At 42.0% G+C, this 25,202-nt stretch overlaps 1 protein-coding gene across 1 annotated transcript; it reads right to left on the bottom strand.

The window, feature by feature from the left end:
• On the bottom strand, positions 1–23,625 carry LRRN2 (leucine rich repeat neuronal 2). The gene is made up of 2 exons (XM_072137549.1): positions 23,373–23,625; positions 1–2,589 (listed from the first exon to the last, which is right to left on the bottom strand). Exon 2 carries the CDS (start codon positions 2,416–2,418, stop codon positions 310–312), a length of 2,109 nt encoding a protein of 702 aa, XP_071993650.1. The 5' UTR covers positions 2,419–2,589; positions 23,373–23,625; the 3' UTR covers positions 1–309.
• Between the last annotated feature and the right edge of the window lie 1,577 nt (positions 23,626–25,202).

Here is a 25,202-nt window from a genome sequence, read left to right as displayed (position 1 = left end):
TACATTTTCTATTTTTTTTTTTATTTTACATCTTTTATTATTTGCAGGTGTACATCAGGGACTCTTCATTTGTGCAACTACACATCTGTGTGAGCGTACACTGGGTTTTTCGATTTCCTGGTACGTAAATCTTCTTGTGTATTAGTCTGCACTTGTCTCTACAAACACCTTTGTGCCCACATGTCAACTTTGTCCTTGCCCATCTGCCTATATTTTTAAGGCATTCTCTCACTTTTGGCTCCCTTCCAAGGCACTAATGTCCAAAGTCTATTTAATTAAAGTCTCTGAAACAACTTAGGCAAAAGTTCATTAGCACAAAGGAGTAGCTGGCACATTGATGCCTGACAAATGCTCATCCTTTTTGTTCTGGTTCCAGTGGTGTATAACCGGAGGGTAAATAACTCTGCCAGAGAGCGACCATGGGGATGAAGGGTCTGCTCTTCCACCTGGACGATATCTAGCAAGTAACCCAATAACAACCAGAAGTGAGCAGAAAGCTAGTGCAGTTAGCGCTTTTTGTCCTCTATGTTTGTAACCTGTGCCAGTCTCTCTAGTCCTGGCAGTAGCACAAGCTGTTCGCACTCTGCCACCAAGGATAGAGACACGTAAGCATACCCTGCATTCCTCGCCTGGAAGAAGTCTTGTTACATTGTATGAATTCAGACCAACAGGAAGCCTTGCACGTTCAACACTGGCCCCAGGTGTTAGGCAACTCCAACGCAGGCTGCATCCAAGTGTATTAAGAGGTGGGACCCAAGATAGCATTAAATGACGCTCACCTACTTCTCCCACATGAAGTTGTACAGGATCATCTCTTGCTGGGTACAGTTGGTTGACCATGAGGTGCACACTCTTGTAATCTGCCCCTACCATATTCTGTGCTACACATGTGTATACCCCAGCATGGGCTGATGACACTACCTGTATTTCGAGTGTCCCTTCTTCTAGTACTCTGTAACCACCCCAATTTGCAGCCACTCCTAGTCTCTCTCCAGAGGGAGTGACCCAATATATTTGCGGTTCTGGCTCAGCAAGTGCTCTGCAATGTAAGGTTATGCTTTGTCCACTAGATGCCCGAACCCGAGGTGAAAAGCTTGGTACTGGAATAAGGGGAAGACATCGGTCACTCATTTCACGAAAAGGGACCAATCTTAACTGGGTGCGCCTCAATTCTGGTGGCTCAGCGCACAGAGTTGATTGAGGTTCCATAAAACGGACATGTGAGGCTGTAGCATTGACCCATCGGATAACACAATCACATCTCAGAGGATTTCCATGCATAGCAATTTCCTGCAAGTTTGGCAGAGACTCTACAGTTTCTCTGTGTAAAGAACTCAGAGCATTGTTATTTAGCATTAGTGTTTCCATGCGTGGCAGCTTCTGGAAGGCCCTGGGATGGATGAAAGAAAGTTTAGGATTGTTAGTAACCTCTAATTTGGTCAGTTCTGGCAAGTTCACTAATGCCAATTCATCAATAGATACTAGTTCTTCCATGCTGTTTAATCCAAGTTCTTTTAACTGAGCCATATTTTCAAAGTCTTTTTGCTGGATTCTACTCAGTGGATTCTTATTCAAATCCAAAAACTTCAGGCTTGGTATCCTTTGCAGAGCACCTTTTGGTACTTTTATCAATTTGTTATCATACATAGAAAGACTTTCCAGGTTAAGTAATCCTTCTAATGCAAAGTCTGATATTTCTTTCAGCCCCATACCTGCCAGAACAAGACTCCGTAAATTGAAAAGTGCCTTGAAGTTCATGTCTAAGATTGAACTAACTTTATTGCCACCAACCATCAAGACTTCAAGGGATGGCATTTCTTTAAACCATTGGTTATTCAGCCTTGTCAGCAGGTTTGAGTTCAGATGAAGACGGAGTAAACGATGCAAACCAGAAAATGCTTGGGGCGATATATCACTCAGTTGATTGTGATTTAAGTACAACTCTTCCAGGCCCTCAAGTCCAGAAAAGCTATGGTCTGGTAAGTTTTCTAACTGATTCTCTTCAAGATGGAGGCTTACAAGGTTTGGGAGGTGCCTGGCATTAAAGTCTCTAATATGAGAAAAACTGTTTTGAGACAAGTCCAGCTCTGTCAGGTTTTCTAGGTAACCTATTTCTCCTTGCTCCAGGTGTGCAATATTGTTGCTCTGAAGGAGAAGTGTATGAGTTCCTGCTGGTAGAGCATTTGGGACAGCTGTGACAAATAGGTCATTGCAGTCAACTGTGTTGGCCTCTCTGTAGGCTGACCTTGGAGTGTACCAGGGGCGTATCTGACAAACACACTGTGAGGGACACTGCACCTTCCAAGGCACAGCTGGAATGCCTGCTAGAGCAGAGGATGCCCAAAACAGAATTAATTTGACCACAAGAGGTCTCATCCTGCAGCCAGGAGAAGGATAATCAAAATTCATTTTCCACATCCAGACCAAGTAAACAAATTAAAGTGGCTTACAGAAAATGAGGCCGTAGATGCATTCGGAATACTTGAGTATCATCTAAGGCCACCTTTTTATCATCACAAAAACCAAGCTGCTTGGCTCTTCTTCTTGAGAACAAAATCATAATTTAGACCATCCAACATGTGATAGGATCTGTTGAGACAAGGGATTTTTGTTAGAAATGAAAATGCATGTATTCGATTCAGCACATTGTATGTTTTCTGTTTCACCAATGCCCTCTTTTCTCTACACAATGGCCACTTACTTTTTTGCCACCTGCCCCTAACTCATTCACACACTTCTTTTTCTATTATGTGATTCCCCTTTTCTACCTCCCTTCACCCATAGGGTTTTTTTTTCCTATTCTCTATCGCCTCCACCCTGTGCATCGCCCCCACAAGCTGAGTCTTTTCTTCTATGGCCTTTTTCTTTCCAGAGAGCCACTCACTTATCACCATGGTGACGGACCAGCAAGTATTAGATGTATTCAGTTTGGCCAGATACCGCGCTCGCCTCAAAAGGAAAGTACTGAGAGTACTGAGATACAGTATTATTATTATTTGGTTTCTTTTTATAATGTAGTGTACAGTCTAGAACCATACATCTCAATCAATCTCTTCTCAATGACTGTTTTCAGTCTTTATCAATAGCAGCTGGTGACGGGTTCATTCAGCATTATTCATCTATTTATTGATTTAATTATTCAATCAATTAAGGAATGGCTGTATCATTGTACAAAACACCATGTACACCTTCTATGTCACCCTTCATCCTAAAAGACAGTAAGCTCTTGTAAGCAGGGCTCTCGTCAGTATTGTTTCGCCTGATTCTGTTCTTACCCTGTAATGTCTTGTTTTATTTGTATACGCACCCAATGATTCATGCAGCGATGCAAATATGATTGTGCTATATAAATAAAGCCTCATTATTATTTACTTATTTGTTCATTTTCTACATTTTCTATGCTCTACTATATTAACTGAAGAATACTAACATGTATTCAAAAAACATTATCATAGAAACCAATGATGTGAAGAGTTTTACAAGAAAAAAAATATGGTCTGTTTTAAAACTTTAACGACACAAGACATACAGTTATGTCACAGTGCCCATAGCAACCAGCAATGGCTTTGATTGGCCAGGGGTGTTCCCTTGGCCAATCACAGCCATTGCTAGTACCTATGGGAGTTAATTTTCTGGATTGGCAATATGTCTGGGACTGGGTCACGTGGGGCTCACCCAAACCCCGAATCCAGATGGGCAGTTGGGGTCGCTCATCTCTACTTTACAGTACAGCTTGGTTAACCATGTAGTTCTGCACCTACTTGTCAGAGATAATTCTTTGTTAAAACATATAAACCAGACAGGACCTGGTGTAGAATTAATTTGGTATGAATCTGAAAGTCTCTTTGCATATTGGGCAGAATATTCACGACTAGGGGGACATGATGTGCCCGTAATTCCCCCCATTCAGCATATACACTGAGAGTGTACCTGGCATATAAGCTGAACATGTCCAAAAACTTGCATGTAACCTTATATGTGCATGCTTTGTGATACAGAGAGCAGCCCCATCTATTAGTCTTAAAGGGGTTGTCCACTTTTATCAAATAATTGATATGGTTTGTATAATTACAAGTTATACAATGTTCCAATATACTTTCTGTATCAATTCCTCACATTTTTCTAGATCTCTTCTTGCTGTCCTTCTTTAGAAAGCTTCTATGTTTACCCCCAGTGAATAGAAATCTGTCACTAGTCTTTTGATGGACATGCAGATGCACAAGTCTTTATTAATACAGAGAGTAATCAGAGCCGCGTGATACTAAAAGCTTGTGTGTCCGTCACATGACATTTTACAAAGTGTCTAATGCACAATGATAAACCTGTGTTTAAAGGGGTTGTCCAGGAATTTTTTTTCTATATATGGCTTTGAGGCTGTACGAAAAATACTTCCCACCATCTGCAATTTCTGATATATTAAAATATGAAAATAATTATTACATACAGTGATTGCCATTAACCCCTTATCACCGACACTAGTTTTCAGCTCAATGACCAGACTCGATTTTTCAAATCTGACATGTCTCACGATAATTGGTTATAACTTTGGAACGCTTTAACATATCCTGATGATTTTGAGAATGTTTTGCGTTTCGTTCTGAAAAAAAGTGAAAATTTGGCAAAAGTTTGTAAAAATTCTTCATTTTCCAAGTTTGGAATGTTCTGGTTTCCAGACAGGAAGTAAAACTACCCAAAAAGTTTGATAATTAACATTTACAGAATATCTGCTTTATGTTGGGATGATATTTTATGCTTCCGGTCATTTTTCTAGGATGTTATGAGGTGCAGAACTTTAGGTGCGATTTTTCTTATTTTCATGAAAATTGCCAAAACTCACATTTTGAGGGACAACTCAGCTTTCAAGTGACAGAGAGGCCTAAATAATAGTAAAACCCCATAAATTACCCCACTATAGAAAGTTCACCCCTCAACGTATATAAAACAACTTCTATTAAGTCCATTAACCCTTTAAGTGTTTCACATGTGTTAAAAAATATGGACCTGCGATTTAGAAACTAGAATTTTTTTGGAAATACATTCATTTAGGCCAAAACTGACATTTTTAGAATAAATTAAATGATGAAACGCACTGCAACGCTTGATGCCCAATTCCTCCCGAGTGTACTGATACCCCATATGTGGTGGTAAACTGCTGTACGGGCGCACGGCCGAGTATAGAATGAATGGAGGCGCCATTCACTGCAGATTTGTATTGTCACATTGTACGACCTATATATTTTTATTTTTTTTGGTAATGCGATCATATGAGGGCTTATTTTTTATGGGATGAGATACAATGTATAAATAATTTATTTTGGGAGTCTAAAGCTTATTCATGAGATTTTATTAACTATTTCAAGGGGGACACAAACAAAATCATCAATTTTTATTTTGGATTTTTAGCATTTTTTTCCCCCCGCTCACCGTAACGTAAAAATAATATTTTATCTTTATTCTCTGGTTCACTACGATTGCGGTGATACCTCATTTATATAGTTTTTCTTATTTTTGCTAAATTTTCCTGAGCAAAACCAATATTGGAGAAAATCGCATTGTTTTTACTATTGACAACTTTTCAGGGCCATAACTTCTGTATTTTTCTGTTGTCAGATCTGGTTGATGGCTTATTTTTTGCGAAAACAGTTGTTCTTTTCAGTCGTATCATATTAGGTAATGTAACTTTTTTTGATCACTTTTTAGAACATTTTTTGTGATGGTGTTTGATGAAAAATTGTATATTATGGGAAGTTTTTCGAGTTTTTTTTTTACGTAGTTCACCGAGCGGGTTCAATATTGATTTAGATTTATTGTACAGATTAATACGGACGCGGTGATACCAAATATGTACGTGTTTTTGTGTTTTATTTACTTTATTTGCATTTTATGTGTTACTGGGGAGATTATGGGACTTTTATTTTATTTATTTATTTAATTATATTATAAAAAGATTTAATTTTTTTTTTTTACTTTATAACATTTTCTACTTCTTGGATTGAATAAGCGATCATCCGATCGCTTATTCAAGCCTTTACACTGCAATACACTTGTATTGCAGTGTATAGTGAAAGTAACTGAGCATGCTGAGCATGCTCAGTTACTTACAGTCGGGTCCTGCCAGGAAGGCAGGACCCGGTGAGAAGAGGAGCCGACAGCCCCGGGTCACTCGTCGGAACCCGGGGCAGCGGCAGAAGGGATCGGATCCCCCGGTAAGCACACCGGGGGGGTCCGATCCACGGGGGACACACTTGCACGCCGCGGTCATGCTTGACCGCGGCGTGCAAGGGGTTAAACACCCGGGATCGGAGTTTTTCCGATCCCGGGTGTTAGTGCCGGGTCTGGGCTGTGATATCACAGCCCGACACCGGCACCAGCGAGACCCGGTGTCCCGAAAACTTCTTCTGATGCGCCGCCGTAGAAAGGCGTCGCATCAGAAGAAGTACCCTTAATGACCGCCGTAAAAACCTGATAGGGCGGTCATTAAGGGGTTAAGGATTCTAAAAGCCCAAAGCTTTTCATTATATCTTCATACAGCATGGTAAGAAAAAGTGTCACTGTATGGCAATAATTAAACATTTTATTATTTCCAAAAATGTAAATTTATTTTTTTAAGGTATTAAAACAAAACAATATAAACTGCAAAATTCTTAGTTAAGTATATTCTTGGGAGGGCATAAACAAACAATATGACTACAGAAAGCTGTGAAATGTGCCACAACCTAGACCATTTAATCGGACTGCTGAAATTTGCTTTGTAGTCACAGTGAGAGCCCTTACAATTGTATTGTCTGGTAGGAGAGAGAAAGAGGGATCTGCATGGAAAGCCACCTCCTTCTCCAGACTGAAGCATTGAGCAGAGGTAATTTATAACCCCTGCAGTGTCAGCATCGGCACTTAATACCCAGCAATAAGGGGGAAGGAGTATCACAGTCAAAATATGTGAGACCTAAGCTGAGAGCATCAGAAGTATCGGTAAGAAGATATATATTACAAAATGAATGAAGAATATTAGCTGCTCTCAGCAGTAGGGAAATAACTGACACAGAAGTACCTAGGCAGAGTATACTGGTACACATACAATAGGATGCATTACAATCCAAGAATTTACTAGGAGTACTAAATAGGGTTCACATCCCACATGTAGAAAGATTATGTGTAACATCAAGCTTGGATTAAAATCTAAAGCCATACTCAGTCAATACTTTTTTATTATTGACAATAATAACACCTAGTTGTGAACACAACTGGTTATCTTGGGGCTCTAGAGTTGGGATTAAACTGTTCTGTTAAACTGTAATTCTAGATATTACCCAGTAACAAAGAGACACTGTGGGGTAGGGGGTTATTAAAAAGTAGTAGAAATGAACAAAAAACACAGTGATAAACCCCACCCCCTGTTTCTTGAAAAAAAAAAAAAGGTAGTAGTTGTTAGAGGGCCTGGGACGCACAGCACATATAAATTAAGTCCCGGCCCTCTAACACCTACTACCTTTTTTTTTTCAAGAAACCAGGGGGCAGAGTTTATCACTGTATTTTTTGTTATTTTCTACTACTTTTTAATAACCCCTATCCCCCTTTCCCCTACTGTGGTTGCCTTATTACAACAAGGCCCCTCCGGCCCCACCCGCCTCCTCCACCTCCCATTTCCCTCTTATATCTTATATCTTATGTCTTATATTAATTTTTGCTCCTAAACAGGTGCTAGGTCTTATTTTCAGGGGATTTCTTATATTTCCATGAAAAATAATTCACATTTATTCTTGGACAAAAAAATCAACTTCTCAAACATACTTATAACTCTCCAAACTTATTTCATGCTGTATTTCTTGTGACTCCATTTCTATTGGAATCATTGGCTCCAATGTCTCATAGCGTTATCACTTTCCTTAAATGATCCCAATCTTGTCAGTACATCTTGTCCATCTAGCTGCTTGTGTCACATTTGCAGTGCAACAGTCAGAGATTTTATCCCATGATTTCTTCTTGCATGTCACAACCTCTTGTGGTATCTAAATGATCTACTAATACTAATGTACAACACGGGGGGAGCTGCTGCAATGTCTTCCACTAGGTTTTATTTTCAGGGGAGGCTGAAAATAACAAAATTGAACAAAATTCTACTATGTCTTATTTTCAGGGGATGTCCTATTTTAGGGGAAACAGGGTATATACCGTATATATATGCATATACATGTGTGTACATATACTGTATATATATATACATGTGTGTAAACATATTTATGTTTGCTTGTATATATATATAAATGCATTTATATACATGTGTGAGTAAATATATATATGGCTTTTGCTTCCAAAGGGAAGGACAAAGGTAGCACCAGATATAGCAGGGAATGCTGGGATAGAACTAGAGTTACTTCTAACACAATTCCTAAGTACAAAATATCTACTACAGCGGGGTTGGCTGGCTTTATACTGGGAGACTGTGACCAATGCATTTCCCACCCTTGGCTTACACTCGAGTCAATAGGTTTTCCCAGTTTTTGGTGGTAAATTTTGGGGTCTCGGCTTATACTCGGGTCGGCTTATACTAGAGAACATACGGTATATTTCTACCCCTATTAACATATATTAACCCCTTGATTGCATTGAAAAGATGGTGTTGTTTGTGCAGCGTCATTGGGGAGCTGCAATTGGTTGCCATGGCAGTCTGCAGATTCAAATCCTGTATTAAAAAACACCATATACTGCAATACCAGTAATATTGTAACCAGATTGCTTTGCTGTTTCCATGGCAACGCGTGCGGACTTCCGCTCCTCTTCCTATATCCGGTGAGGGGCGCGCATGCGCTGTCATTGCCTGGAGAAAGCGCCGAACGGCGCGAAACGGCCCGTCGGCATAGCGGCACTGCGTGCCTCCCTGTATTTTATCTCGAATTAATAAAGAAGACTTTTCCACCATTGGTGAGTGCCATCCCTTCTTTTACTCTGCACCAGTAATATTGCAGTATAAAGTAGAAACCATCAGTCCATCTAGGATTAAAGTACCACATAGGGCAGTGATGGCAAACCTTTTAGAGGCCGAGTGCCCAAACTACAACATAAACCCGCTTATTTATCGCAAAGTGCCAACACAGAAATTTAATATGTGTTTTATACTCCCTTCTCTGTCACAGTTTTCATTTATACCAGCACCTGAGGACACCAATAAAGCAGAAAATAGTCCCAGGTAGTCCTGTCACTTTAAAATAGCTCTGTGCACAGCAAGTCCTGGGCTGTCTGGGACTGCAGGAAGATACCTGGAGTCATCTCTGGTGATGGCCTGAGTGCCCACAGAAAGGGCTCCGAGTGCCACCTCTGGCACCAGTGCCATAGGTTAGCCATCACTGACATAGGGTCTAGAAAAATAGTAAAAAAATTTTTTAAAGTTATATAAAAAAATTTTTTAAACTAAAACTTCAAATCACACCCTTTCCCTAGAACCAATATAAAACTAAATAAACAGTAAAAATAACAAACATGTTAGGTATCGCTGTGTCTTAAAATGCCTGATCTATAAAAATATAAAAACAGTTATTCCTGGCGGAAAATAGCACCCAAATGTACGAAACTCTACTTTTACAGCATTTTACATAGCATAAAAAATTTAATAAACAAAAGGTTGCATAGTCCTCAAAATGATAGCAATGAAAAGGTCAGCTCATCTCGCAAAAAATTACATCTTACACAGCTCCATACACAGAAGTATGAAAAAGTTATTAGCGTCAAAAGATAGTGAAACACATTTTTTGAAATGTAGTAAAAAACACAAAAAATAAAATCATACTGAACAAAAAAATAAAGTGGACGTATCATTTGGTGCGCACACTGAAAGTCGTAAAAACAGCCCCCAAGGACTTCCCAGGACATGCCATGGAATAATAAATAAAGTCACTGAGATGTAAAATTTGCTACACAGAAAATAACGCTGCATCCTTAAGGGGTTAAAATGCATTTTAAAACACAATTTAATCATTAATAATATGCACATGGTCGTTCACATTATGGGGTTTATTTACTACGGTCCCGCGGCCGCATTTCTATCGGGTTTCCCGATGTTTTTGGGGATCACACGCGATCGGATTGTGTCGCATTCGCGCCGACTTTCACGCGGGGGGGGGGGGGGCGGGCCGACGGACGATCCGACGGATTCAGACTATGCGCAGGATTTATCAAGTCAAATTGTTTCGCAAGCCATGCACTTACATACACCGGGAAGAAGAAGGTGAACTCCAGCGGACCTGATCAGGGAATCGACACATGCAGGATCTCGGGTGCACGATCTTCTTGAATCGCAGCAGACTTCATCCTCGACAACGCACCTCGGGGTTCATGCAGGGACCAGGTAACTGTGTTTGCATTGCACTTTAAAACACATTGCAAACGCACTGGGAAAAACACACCTCAAAATACATCCGCATTCATACAATAATTAATAGTGATGTGTTTTGGGATGCATTTTGCCTGATCCATTTGCAATGACAATGCATGCAGCCTAAGAATATACAGGAAATATTTCCATGTAGCAGAAGGAGAGCCTCCAGAATGAATTTCACTGGTGGGCTCTAGACACCCTCGGCCGACCATGCAGTTACTCTTATATCCAGGCACTGTGACTGTAGTGATCTTCTTGTATTTGTTATCCATGGCCTCCTTCCTTCTAATATCAACTTTTACAATTATGCAAATGAGTCTGAAAGGCTACTAGTGAGGCTGCCAGAACTTCTCCATGCTGCAGATTCACAGGCTGTTACAGTGTGCAAGGAGCACTTCTATCTACTGCTGTGTGCTGAAACTTCCTGAGCTGCAGTGGGATTACATCAGGCAGAGGAAGAGGGAAGTGCCTAGCAGAAATAGAGGGGGAGGGTGAAACAGTGTAACAGCCTGTGAATGTGTATAATGAATGGGCTCTTGAACCACCCCAGTTCAGTCTCATTAGAATAATTTTAAAACTTTATTCCGGAAGAAAGGATGCCATGGAAAACAAATATAAGAAGTTTACCACAGTAACAGTGTTTGGGTCTATGGGTAAGGGCCTCGATTTTAATGGTAGATTTAAAGGGTTAATGTTATTTAAAGGGTTAAGGTTTATGTTATCTTGTAAATTGGGATTAAGACTTTTATTAGATTTGCCTAGTAAATGTAAAGGATATGATGTTGGCTAAGGTATGGAAACTTAAAGGGACGCCATTTTATACGAGGGATTCTATCTTTTGAAAAGAAGGTTCATAGCTATGTAAACTATAATGTATGCAAGGAATGGGTGACCCACAAACTTTACCCTTAAATTCCAGATCTACAAATATTCTGGCTGTGTAGGAGTCATAGTATCACAGTAGATAAAGTTGGAAAAAGACACAGGTCTATCAAGTCCAACCCATAGGATTCAACTAATGTTATTTTCCATAACCCATGATATTTTTGTTCTCAAAAAGTGATCCAGGACTTAAACATTTGCATGTTATTTGAAATGACAACCTCTAGCGGCAGAGAATTTACAGCTCTTAGGCCCCTCCCACACGAACATATGCTGTTTTCAGTCATGTATTTCAGTGCCGTATTAGGCCGTACATACATGACATTTTTTAACCGTATGTCCCTGAAATAATTTTTGAGGACTTTACACCTACCTCTAACTTTAGGGTACCAGATCAGGACTAGACGCCCTGCAACTCTTCCCTCTACCCTGCCTTCTATATGTTACCCTACTAGCTGCCCCCTTATTCGGAAACCTCCATACTTCCATCCTCACACCCATCTTTCTCAGTGAGTTTCTGGTCGAGGGGCAGCAAACTGTGCTCCATATTGTCAACGGCATACTGCCTTGAAACTTGCTCATTTAGATCTAGAATCTGAGTTTCCAGATGAGCAATTGCTCATTGTGTGTGTAGGGCCCAGCTATCAGCTTAACAAAGAAAAAACACCTACAGAACATGTTACTCAATTCATATATAGAAAACAGGACCTTGCCATCATATTTGGTAGGGATCCCAGTGTTCAGTCCAGACCCCCATCAACCATCATGTGATGGTGTGGATGTGCATAACTTGGTCCATTGTCTTTATCGAACTCATATAAAATCAGCTGCGGAGCAGCTAGAGTCCTCACATTACTCTGCTACCATTGCCCATGAGTTCCTAATTTTAAGCAAGGTGCCTTTGTAAACTAAGTGACTTCTCTATATCCATGATTTTTCTTTTAAAGTGTTCTTCCTTACTAATCTCAGCACAAATACAGTTAAGATGAACAAGCCATCTATAAATTTAGTGGAAAGAAGAGAAACGCCTCCTATATGAAACAGAGTTTAGTCAGAAATGCCTTGGAAAGCTTTATCGTGTTCTACTGACATTAGATTTTACAGTAACAGGATGCATTTATCAATTTGTATGAAACTCTGTTGTATGGTTTTAGTCCCTTCTCTGTCAGATTTCAACTTGAATTTAAAATGTTTTGGAACTGTCACTTCTACTTTAGTTGCTGTTCCACTCTGTTGGATTCTGATAATCGGGAATGATCTTCAAGCATCACATTGTTCTTATGCTACCTTTCTTTAAACCATCGATCCAGGAAATCTTCTAATATTTGTTGCCATTTACTGTTACATTATCAAACCCTCCGCCATGCTCCTTCAGCACTTGTGCAGGAAGTTACTACTGTTACCTCTCACTGGACTTACTTCATGAGAGAACACAAAGCATTATGGGAAGTGAGTACAGCTTATAATTGACTAAGCTTTAAGTCAAATGCAGGAAAAGATTAGTCTCTGGCCACTTCACCGCTGCCGAGTAAAGTTTTTGACAAGTAGCTTGCTTCAGAACAGAAGAATTCCATAACTCTTTTCAGAAAAGGTTTGGTAAAAATCATAATGGAATCAGAGTTAATTTCTAACAATTATTTTTCACCCAAGAAATGTATGGAAGATTATGACTCAGCTTTACTGCTTTCAGCTCTAAAGTATTAAAAGGGTATTCCCGCATAGACAAGATTCTTAAATATACTCAGGGTAACAAAATAACACATTCTCTAATTCACTGTTCGCATATATATAATTCCAGCTTGTCTCTATCAGTCCTGGTGTATACAATTTCAGTTGCCCCGGGATCTAGCTGACAGTGTGTGTTATAGCTGAGATATAGTGTAGTAGACAGTGTGTGTTTTAGGTGAGTTAGCAGGGTATCATCGTGTGTTATATCCATCTCATGGATCTCATCATTTCTCATCTCTGATCAGTCTCATCTCTCTTTTTCTATGTGTCAGATACTAGTGAATGTTCAGAAGCTAAATGAAAGTGTAGATAAACCATGGACCCTGATAATCTAACCACATTGTCAGAACACAGGGATCATAATAATGTGCTTGCTTAGAGAGTCCCCGTCCACACTCTGGAATTTTACACTAACAATCACTGAGTTATAGGAGCTAAGTCATCAATCAAACTGATTAAAATTGTAAAGAAATAGGGTTAAAAAAGATTTATTGTGTAAACATCACTAGGGGGTTAACATTTAAGAACATTCTTTAATAGGCAAACCCCTTTAAGCATCGAGCATAGAGATCAGTATGATTTTACTGAGTAAACTAACTTCTAGTGTAGGTTAGACACCAATATGAAATCTCCTCTTTTATTTACTAAAATTCAGTTACTCTACTATGAAATATTAATATGTCATTGCTTAGCAGAGTGCTTCACTTATTATTGTGTGTTCTATTGCCTATAGCAAATCTTATCTCTGTGCAATAATGCCCATTTCTACCTAAAGTGTTTTTCATTAGATTTTTTCACTATTTACATCAGATATGTCACGGTTACACCCGCGATCCTCGGTACGGATTGAGGGTGTACCCGTGCCTGCTGCTGCGGTCCCCGCTCCCCCAGCTCTCACTTACCTCTCCAGGCTCCGGCCTGCACTCTTGCTCCCAGCATGTAGGCCGCATGCTTCTTCCATGCAGTTGCGTGCTCCTGCCACTAGAGGGAGCGAGCGCGGACTTCTCCCAGCCTTAAAGGGCCAGCGTCCTCCTTATTGGCTCTGGCATTCCTGGCTCGACTATATAGCCTGGCGACTCCCAGCATCCCCTGCCGGATCTTCATGTCCTGTTACTGAAGAGAATGCCCTCTGTGTTCCCGAGCGTTTCCAGACGCCTCTGTGGATTCTGTGATACCCGTGTTCCGTGGTGTTTCCGTGTTCCTGGTTTCCTGTGTTCCCTTGTTACGTGGTATCCTATTGTGATCCTGTTATCCTGTGGCGGTCCTGCAATCCTGTGGCGGTCCTGCAATCCTGTGGCGGTCCTGCAATCCTGTGGCGGTCCTGCAATCCTGTGACGGTCCAGTATCCTAGTGTCCTTCCAGAGGTCCTGCCAGCCGTCCTTCCAGAGGTCCTGCCAGCCGTCCTTCCAGAAGTCCTGCCAGCCGTCCTTCCCGTGGTCCTGCCTGCCTGCCTTGCCGTGGTCCTGCCTGCCTGCCTTCCCGTGGTCCTGCCTGCCTGCCTTCCCGTGGTCCTGCCTGCCTGCCTTCCCGTGGTCCTGCTTGCCTGCCCTCCCGTGGTCCTGCCTGCCTGCCTTCCCGTGGTCCTCGTGTCCCTACCTTGGCTGCCACCGTGGGCCTAGTCGCACCCGCGGAGCGACCTGGTGACTCCCCGCCGCAGCAAGACCATCCCGCTTTGCGGTGGGCTCTGGCGAAGACCAGGAGTTCGCTTAGACTCCGCTCCCGGGTGCGGCTAAGGTTGTTATCTCCCACGGTGGTCCAGGGAGTCCACTTACTTAGTCCTAAGGGACTATTTCCCCATAGACTGTGACAGTAAGATCCGGCCATGGACTCCGCCAAGGTCTTGTATCCTGCAAAAGCCATGGACTGTGTCGAGGATCCATACCAGCTTCTGGGTGACTTTCCCAGCACTATTGCCCAGCAGGCCCAAGAGATTGCTATGCAAAAAGAACTCTTGGATAAACTCGCTGCCACCCTGCGGTTTATTACCTCCCAGCAGCAGGCTCCTGTGACTCCTCCTGTTGTTTCTGTCCCACAGCCATGTTTTTCGGCAGCGAACTCTGGATCAGATTTTTTGATGCCAAACAAATTTGATGGCAACCCCAATTTTTGCAGGAGTTTTGTTGTCCAGTGCTCGTTATACATCAAGCTGACGTCCTCCCAGTCCACCCCCGAACGCACCCCCAAGTTGGCATGTGTTTTTTCTTTGCTCACTGGAGAGGCGCTGGACTGGGCTACTCCTCTATGGGATAGTGGTGACCTGGACATGGTTACTCATACCAAGTTCCTGGCAAAAATCCAGTCCAGATTTGAACCACCTCAAGTTCGATCACCTCATCTGTCCTGCATGGTTCCAGGGTCTCCAGTGTCTCCGCAGCTTCCCAGAGCTGCACCAGCGGCGCCCAAGCTTCCGCAGCTTCCCAGAGCTGCTCCAGCGGCGCCCAAGCCTCCGCAGCTTCCCAGAGCTGCTCCAACGGTGCCCAAGGCTGCGCAGCTTCCCAGAGCTGCTCCCGTGGCTCCGCAGCTTCCCAGAGCTGCTCCCGTGGCTCCGCAGCTTCCCAGAGCTGCTCCCGTGGCTCCGCAGCTCCCCGCAGCTGCTCCAGTGGCTCCGCAGCTCCCCGCAGCTGCTCCAGAGACTCTCCAGCTCCCCGAAGCTGCTCCAGAGACTCTCCAGCTCGCCAATGCTGCTCCAGAGACTCTCCAGCCTCCGCAGCTTGCCAATGCTGCTCCAGAGACTCTCCAGCCTCGGCAGCTTGCCACGGCTGCTCCAGAGACTCTGCAGCTTGCCACGGCTGCTCCAGTGGCGCCCCAGACTCTGCAGCTTGCCACGGCTGCTCCAGTGGTGCCCCAGACTCTGCAGCTTGCCACGGCTGCTCCAGTGGCGCTCCAGACTCTGCAGCTTGCCACGGCTGCTCCAGTGGTGCCCCAGACTCTGCAGCTTGCCACGGCTGCTCCAGTGGCGCTCCAGACTCTGCAGCTTGCCACGGCTGCTCCAGTGGCGCTCCAGACTCCGCAGATTGCCACGGCTGCTCCAGTGGCGCTCCAGTCTCCGCAGCTTGCCACGGCTGCTCCAGTGGCGCTCCAGTCTCCGCAGCTTGCCACGGCTGCTCCAGTGGCGCTCCAGTCTCCGCAGCTTGCCACGGCTGCTTCAGTGGCGCTCCAGTCTCTGCAGCTTGCCACGGCTGCTCCAGTGGCGCCCCAGTCTCCGCAGCTTGCCACGGCTGCCCCAGAGACTCCGCAGCTTGCCGCGGCTGCTCTGGCCTCCCCTGAGGCTGCTCCGGTGTGCCTAGAGCTGACCCAGCCTGCTTCCCAAGTCTTCCCGGTGCCTTCTCTCCTCCTAAGGTGTCTCATCACCAAGAAGAATTGGAGGAGGCGAAGAAATAAGAACAGCGGGCTGAAGAAGAAGAGAAGAGGGGCCCTAAGGGGGGGGGGTACTGTCACGGTTACACCCGCGATCCTCGGTACGGATTGAGGGTGTACCCGTGTCTGCTGCTGCGGTCCCCGCTCCCCCAGCTCTCACTTACCTCTCCAGGCCTGCACTCTTGCTCCCAGCATGTAGGCCGCATGCTTCTTCCATGCAGTCGCGTGCTCCTGCCACTAGAGGGAGCGCGTGCGGACTTCTCCCAGCCTTAAAGGGCCAGCGTCCTCCTTATTGGCTCTGGCATTCCTGGCTCGACTATATAGCCTGGCGACTCCCAGCATCCCCTGCCGGATCTTCATGTCCTGTTACTGAAGAGAAAGCCCTCTGTGTTCCCGAGCGTTTCCAGACGCCTCTGTGGATTCTGTGATTCCCGTGTTCCGTGGTGTTTCCGTGTTCCTGGTCTCCTGTGTTCCCTTGTTACGTGGTATCCTATTGTGATCCTGTTATCCTGTGGTGGTCCTGCAATCCTGTGGCGGTCCTGCAATCCTGTGGCGGTCCTGCAATCCTGTGACGGTCCAGTATCCTAGTGTCCTTCCAGAGGTCCTGCCAGCCGTCCTTCCAGAGGTCCTGCCAGCCGTCCTTCCAGAAGTCCTGCCAGCCGTCCTTCCCGTGGTCCTGCCTGTCTGCCTTCCCGTGGTCCTGCCTGCCTGCCTTCCCGTGGTCCTGCCTGCCTTCCCGTGGTCCTGCCTGCCTGCCTTCCCGTGGTCCTGCCTGCCTGCCCTCCCGTGGTCCTGCCTGCCTGCCTTCCCGTGGTCCTTGTGTCCCTACCTTGGCTGTCACCGTGGGCCTAGTTGCACCCGCGGAGCGACCTGGTGACTCCCCGCCGCAGCAAGACCATCCCGCTTTGCGGCGGGCTCTGGCGAAGACCAGGAGTTCGCTTAGACTCCGCACCCGGGTGCGGCTAAGGTTGTTATCTCCCGCGGTGGTCCAGGGAGTCCACTTACTTAGTCCTAGGGGACTATTTCCCCATAGACTGTGACAAGATATTTGGCATTAATCATATTTATCAGGGCCTCTGCGCCACATCAGTTACTGTGCCCGCACCTGCACATGTGATAAGTCGCCGACTGCGTTTATTTCTATACCAGGCCTTGCTGCGCAGCAACCCCAACGGATACATCAAGAGGCTTCAGCCTCAGTCTCTATATCTATAGTAAAACCTCTCATGGTAGAACATCAATGGGCTGCAGATTTTGGTAGCAGCACAGGTGCACATAAGCCATTGTTGCCTTGATTGTTGTCTATTAAACTTTATTTTTCAGAACTTAAACAAGAAAATGTAAGGCCCACACAGTGAAAATTCTGTTGAATGTCTTCCAGCATCCAGCAGCGTTTTTTAGAAGTGAAATTTTGTAGTTTTGATACAATTTCACTCCCCCTTGTGGATTTCAAACTTTGCATTACAAAGATTGAAATCCACAGGTCAAGTCTGAAGCTTCAATTTAATAAATATCACAGTCTATAAAACTGAAAACATTTACTTGGCACATTCTGGATTTTACCTGCTCCTGTAAATGTAATTACATTTGCTTTGCTGAACTAAACACAGCAAAATGTTTTAGACTCATTGCAGTGAAGTGTAGGGAACTGGATTTGCCAGTTTATAGGCCATAGAAGTTGGCCAGATAGGGAATAAAACTCCTTATGTAATTTGTCTTTGCAAGTTTTTCCAGTTCCCTATGTTGTCCTGCTGAGGTGCAATGACATAATAACAACACTGTCTGCAGTTTGGTGTCTTACTTTTGGAAGGTATTTACTGGTTTTACTATAACCCTGTCATGTCACAACGCTTCTTGAAAGTAGACCATTAATCTTTAGGGAGCTGCCTTCTGTAAGGTAACTGGAGGCAAAGTTTTCATTTTCCCACCCAGGAAAACTTACTTGCATAAACCTTTCTATTTATAATATACGAGTAGTATATATCCACTTCAAGTAAATTAACATAAACAGTGAAAATTTTTTTAATCATATTTCATATACTGAACCTGTTTGAAACCTGGATTGTCATATACAGTGATTTCTTTAATTGAAATTATATAAATCGCATAGTTTATTATTTGGCAAATATTATTGAATATTAAAGCATGCTTGGACTATTTGGATGCTGTTTATGTGATGTGTTCATTGATTTGTTTCTGGCTCTACAGGATTTATTGTCTAATACGCAAATATACTTCAAATATTTGTAAATTATACAAATTGTGTATAAAGCACAATATATAACACCTGGGACAAATGTGCAAATGTCAGATTAATTAATTTCCGGAGTTGCGCTTCTAAACATGAGCACTGATTTACACAACATATGGACCAATGGCCTCTGCGGATAGATGGATGAAGTGTAAAAGGCATATTGCCATATGCACTATCTTTTACCATATGACGGAAATGGACTCGGAGGACGGATGAAATAGAAATGACATAATGCCATAGTGGCTTATTACAGCTGTTGCCCAGACCAGAATTCCTACCCTTGTAACATTAGTTCCATGCAATCCCAGTCTGGAAGAAATTGGGGCTTAATGAGAATTACTATTCACGCTATTTGTAGAACCAATATATGGTTATTAAATGTCCTCAGTAATAGACATCAAACAGTTAAATACATCACATTGTTAAATTACAAATCATTATGTACATTTTCACAGGGTAGAATCCTGAAACTTAGTTTTTGGTGACTTAGTTGTGACAATTGCACAATTAAAAGGAAACTTGTCAGGCACATCGAGCTCCCAAAACTGAGGGTCCTACCTCTTTACTGCAGTTAGTTACTCTACATGATGATATTGAAATGAGTCAGCGGCTCTTGTGAATCATAAAACGGACCCCCTTCTCTGCATTGTAATCCTGTGAACTGAGTCAGCGGGGTGTTCCTGAGCTGAGCTGAGTCAGGCTGCAACAACTACTCTGACCGCTAGTTAACCCACACCTGCACACTTCCTGCATGTATCATTCATACCACATTCTGTGCTGCAGATTAGCAGGAGGAGTGTGCAGGGGGAAAGTTTACAAGAGGACAGATGAGAAGGGGGTGTTACTGCCTGACTCCTATCTCAGCTCAGGAACACCCAGCTGACTGGATTACAATGCTGAGTGGGGGGTCCATTTTATAATTCATATGAGCCGCTGACTCAATATCATCATGCAAAGCAACTCACTACAGTAAATTACATGTTGGGAGGGGCTAAATGTGCCTGAAGGTTCCCTCTAAAGTCATAGGCCCCAAGACTCATTTACTTGAGACAACAAGCCGTTAGAACTGTCTGACTTTGAGTTGTTGGTTCTGAATCTAAGGAGAGAACCTGTCAATATCAAATCCAACTCTTTTATAGGTGCCACTTCACTGATTACACTGATTCTGCCATAATTGGAAATTTCTTTCTAGCCCCCTCTATTCCCAAATAATTAGAGCAATTATTTTCGGGTTCCTATTGGCAGATGGGTAGTGTATGCTGTATGCTATAACCCAGGACCACCAATTTGACAGTATAGAGCCCACTAAATTTAGTGGGTACAGAAACTATCCTAAAACTATGTTAATAAGGCTCCCTAATGGCTGATGGGTGGTCCTTGACTGGAGAATATGGTTTGGCACCACTCATCTGACAGCAGAGAACTGAAATATTGAAAATGATTGCTCTGGGACAGTAAGGTGAGAAATATTAAAAATCACTTTAACCCCTTGCCGCAAACTGCCATAATAATACATCAGCGGGTGACAAGGGGAGCATGGAAAGGCCTCTGGGTCATATTGCAGCAAACAGCTGTGGCTAACACCACGATCAAAATAGATCTGGCAATGCTGCCAGTGGCACATGTACTCCCATGAACTGCAATACAGTAGTATTGTAGTAGATGGTAAAAACAAACAGACCAGCCAGGGTTGAAGTACTCTAGAAGGGCTTTATAACAAATGGATATTAAAAAAAACAAAATAAATCATAAATATGGTGGGTATTGCCATGTCCCAAAAGTTGTGATCTATCAATGTATAAAAACAGTTATTCACGGTGGTAAAGCCCAAAATGGAAAATAGAGCCCAAATGTGCGGATCCCTGCTTTTTGCAATTTTGCAACACATGGACCATCAGAGTCATATATAGACATAGATCTTAAATTAAAGGCTTTTGACTCAAATTTAAATTGTGATATGCAATAACCAATTCAACACAAAGCTTAAGCTTTAATAGTTCCTAATCTATTCTTTATAATCAAAACTCAAAAACTTAAAAAAAGGATTAGGCAGTGCTTAATTTATTGCTTCCTTCATACAACCAAAAAAAATTTATAAAGAAGGGTTGTGTTGTCATACAGAACCAGTGTAAAAAACAGGTTTATCCAGACTAGTGCATAGTTTTATACACTACACACTATGTAGTTACATGTTACCAACTACAATAACCACATAGTGTCACACTACCCAATACAATACCTACCTAGTGACACACTGCCAGCTTCGCTATGGTACTCAGGTAGTGACATGTTACCCGCTACAACACTCAGGAAGTGACTACTCATTGCCTACTGCATTAACCTGGTAGTGATACACTGCCTGCTATACTGCTACCCAGGTTGTGACACATTGGCTGTTTGCCTTGTGACTGTGCAGGGTGCACCATATTTAGGTGCACATTTTTTTCTGCCTGGCGCATACACTTTATAAATACATGTGCAAGAAGCTTGCATGAAAGCTGGCAGAAAAGCTTTAATAAATGTGGGCCATTATTCATTTGTAAAGACGAGAGTGAACATTTTTACCTGTAGATCTTATATATAAATATCAATACACAGCTGTATATGAATCTTATTCAATTAAGTTGCAAAGAATATTAAATGCTATCATACACCATGGAAGTCGGTATGGTTCTTACTATGCTCTAATTTTTTTTTTAAATCAGAATCGGTAAAGGTGCATTGACATCATCCTGTGAAATATGCTTCTTATTTGAAAATAAAATAAATTGTCATGAAAAATATCAGAGGTGTGAACAACTCTATAGAATAAAATTGTTACTGATTTGTCATTTAACTCATATAGAATTTAAATAAATTAATGAAACTTAAATGTTTCCATAAAAATGGATCCTGTCATATCTGTCTGTTTTAGGGCCAAATGCTGCTGAAAAAACATCATGCATTTTGGATCCATCTACAACTCAATTATTGTGGAAAGGACAATTATTAGGTGAGTTTTTGTAAACTGGCTGCTCGGTTACACAACAGTGGATGCTTTATCCAAAACGGCCCTTATATCTGCTGCTGAGACCTGACTGTATAGAATGAGTCATATCCTTCTCGTGCTGATTTCCGTTAGAGGCCACTCAAACAGACAATTGTTGCTAAGACTCCATTGTATAAATGCATTCAATAATAAAATAATAACCCAAGGTTTTTTTTACCCCCACAATTTACCTTTCCCTTACATTCCATTTCTGTCATAATTATATACATTGAGTACATAGCTCCCAGTATTCTCTGCTGCAGTACCTCCCATTGCTTTCTGTATTACTGTTGTTTTTCCCTTAATGTTTGTAAAATTACCCCTTGGATAATGTGTATGTTGGATCGAATGAGGCAGAGCAAGTGTAAAGGCAATAAAAACAGATGAACAGAGGAGGCAGACACATTAATGGGAAGAAAAAGGCATAGCAGTATGATCATGAGACTGTGAGGGAGGGTGGCTCCATCTTGTGCTGAATGCTTCTCACACTGAAGCGAAGAACCATCAGACCTGTCACACAAATCCAAGATAGAAAATGTGCCGTTTCCATAGAAACAAGCATCAAATGAGGCCTGCTAAGGCATACAGCCAACATACAAGACCTCTCCATATATACTTGTGCTAGATACACAGACCTGCTAAAAAAGGGGAATAGGTGATTTATTAAATGGAAAATTTTGTGTAGTAAGCGGATGTACGGAAAAAGTCAAAGTAAATGAGTAAAAGCAACATAAAAAATAGCACAGGTTAAACTAGCAACACAGAATCCACAGGGAAAGAAACAACCAAGCTTTAAAATCATGAAGACATATAGATATATGTTACCTAGAGATGTAATCATGTTAGAGCAAGTCTAACATTTGTATGGCTATTACACAGTTGTGTACTTGTGAGTACTATCCATATATATAAATGAGTATATTTATATAGAAACTAGATTGATAAATGATACTCATGTAATCTATCTAGTGAATTCTGCATCTACATTCTTTTGAAAATCCAATGCAATATTCTTTTTGTTGCTCTGTATTCATACAGCTACCCTGCTTTATGGAGTTTGCCACAAATGAGGCCTGCAACATGTGGCACCACATCATGTCACATACACACGGTACTGACAGACAAACTTATTCACTGGCCAATAACTTGATCTAATAAACGACTGTGAGAAATGCAGTTAAAAAGAATATGTTAAGAAATGTATTTTCCAAATGTATAACTTTAGTAAAAGAGATTATTTCAGTTTCATATGATGTATAATGTAAAAAAATGATTGAAACAGCATGGGACTTACATGTGAGGACATTTAACAATAGCAGTAATAATCGTAATAGCGGTAGTTACCATCATAATGAGTTATACACTATAATCTTAGTTGGACATCACTTTACATTTTTATACACATTTTGTTTTAATCCTATAGCTTCCATGATACAGAATACTGGGAATAGCCCCTCAAGGCTTTGGAAAATCATTGGTAACGATATCATTACTCTCTATAAACAATGATACAGTAATAAATCATAGAAGAAGAAATTGATTCACTCCTTCTTTGAATAAATAGCTACAATGTTTTCCTCTGTGACACACAGACACATGTAGTATGTGCCAAACAGCGTGATGGCAGGGAATGCTAGGGGATAGGGCCGACAGACATTGCATGGTCGCTCAAATGGATATTTTTAGGTTGGTAAGTTAGTGATATCTATCAACCCACCAAATATGTATTAGTGCCCATGTCCAGGGATATTTACCTTCAGGATACTTCTTCCAGCTGCAGTCGCTCTATACCATTTGCTGTCCACATAGGAATGATCTGTCAAATATCTGGGAGGATGGATATTTTGCTTTTCACCATCCAACCTTACATCTCCTGATGCCAAGTCCAGTCCTCCAGTGACACCCACACTGCCCTTTTTCCTTGGCACTGCAGACTGTATTCTCCCTCTCTCCTCTCTGGAAGATGTGAGTGGGATGCAGAAGCAGAGATGGAGGGGGGTGAGCAGGATGGGAGGAGGGGCAGCTTCCATCTCCAAGCCCACTGATTTGCAATCATACACACAAACGCAGGGCAAAGGTAGGGGGCAGTGCCAACCAGTCACCACTGCATAACTGTCCCTGCACATAAAACATCTGATGCCAACCTGTGGCTGAGATTTTGGTTGGCATTCTCTAATACACTAGAGAAATGGTTGTTTCACTTGTCATGATTTTTCTTTATTAAATTTCTCTTTTTTGTATCACATGGCTGGTCTATCATACACTCTAGAGGCAAAGGCATGATATGCATATAAATAAACCTCTCATTTTCATCCAGTACCTAGTTTCTAGAAAATATGCAAATCAAAATCCAAATACCATTGTTAAGGCCATAGAGCCCTATAAATATTATACCTCTGATAGGTAAATCTGCAGATTAAAATCTCATTACCACATTTCTTTTCATAAATCTTATGCAGGTAGTTCCCTCTTAATTCCCTCACCCCAACCTCTCCATGCAGACTGGTTGCTAGGAAACTAAGTGATAATTTGTGGGTGAGAGATGATTCGAAATCTGTAAAACGCATGACATTGACAGACAGCAGGCTAACCATTTATTATCATCGTATGGATTTTCAGCATTCTGCTTTGCACCTGTGAATATCATTGTCTTCGAGGGGCAGTGTAGCTTGCAGGTTCAGTATACAGAACAATGCTCTGGTAACAAAGGTCCGAAATACAGCACGTCTCTTTGTATGGGTAATGGTGGCAGATGTAATCTGAAGAAAAAGAAAAGTAGTTAGAATGAGTGGGAAGAGATGAAAAACTGCGTACATCAGCAAAGCCACAAGAAAATCAGAAAAAAGTGTGGTGACAGCACATCATGTGACATGTGGCAGAAACTTCAAGTCTGTAGCACACACATAAACAACAACACCATCTCATATACCTACATAAATATAGATGAATTCTGTCATAGGGGAATATGTTTGACACATAAAAGCACACATCTACAGCAAAACTCAAAATATCTATCAAATGAAGAGTCACAATAGTTATTCTAGCAGATATACAGTATGTACAGACTTTATAAGTAACAGATACCTAGAAGTCATTTTTTTTAATGTCAGGGCATGATAAAGTCTACAAGGATTCTAGTTTGGATTCTTCATGATGTGGCTCTTAAATTGGTATCCCAACCCTATTCCATCCCTATAATTAGATCGTGACAGGTGTATTCTGTGCTACCTTAGACTACGGTGTTGAGCTGGATTGACATTGGCTGTGTTCACTAATGTGGATTTAGTTTTTTATTATTATGACAATAGACATTACTCATCCAAAAACCTTTGTTACCAAGTCTACAGTTTATATTTGTGCCCTTGCACATGGGGCTACATAATATTTATTGATGAATAAAGGTAGCAGATGGCCATTGTGCAAGAATTAGTTTGGGCCCCTTGCTTTCCTTTTGGTAATTAACAACCCATTCTCAATATTTGTAACTGTGAGCTATGATATTTTTTTACTCCAAAGGATTTTTAAGTCCTTTGCATTCTGTCTCAGACTTCTGTCGATAGCTCTATTGATGATCTGTCTTATCT

This window comes from Engystomops pustulosus, chromosome 2 (genome assembly GCF_040894005.1).
Source record: "Engystomops pustulosus chromosome 2, aEngPut4.maternal, whole genome shotgun sequence".
Classification (NCBI taxonomy): Eukaryota; Metazoa; Chordata; class Amphibia; order Anura; family Leptodactylidae; genus Engystomops; species Engystomops pustulosus.
This window is presented reverse-complemented; position numbering and strand designations above follow the sequence as displayed.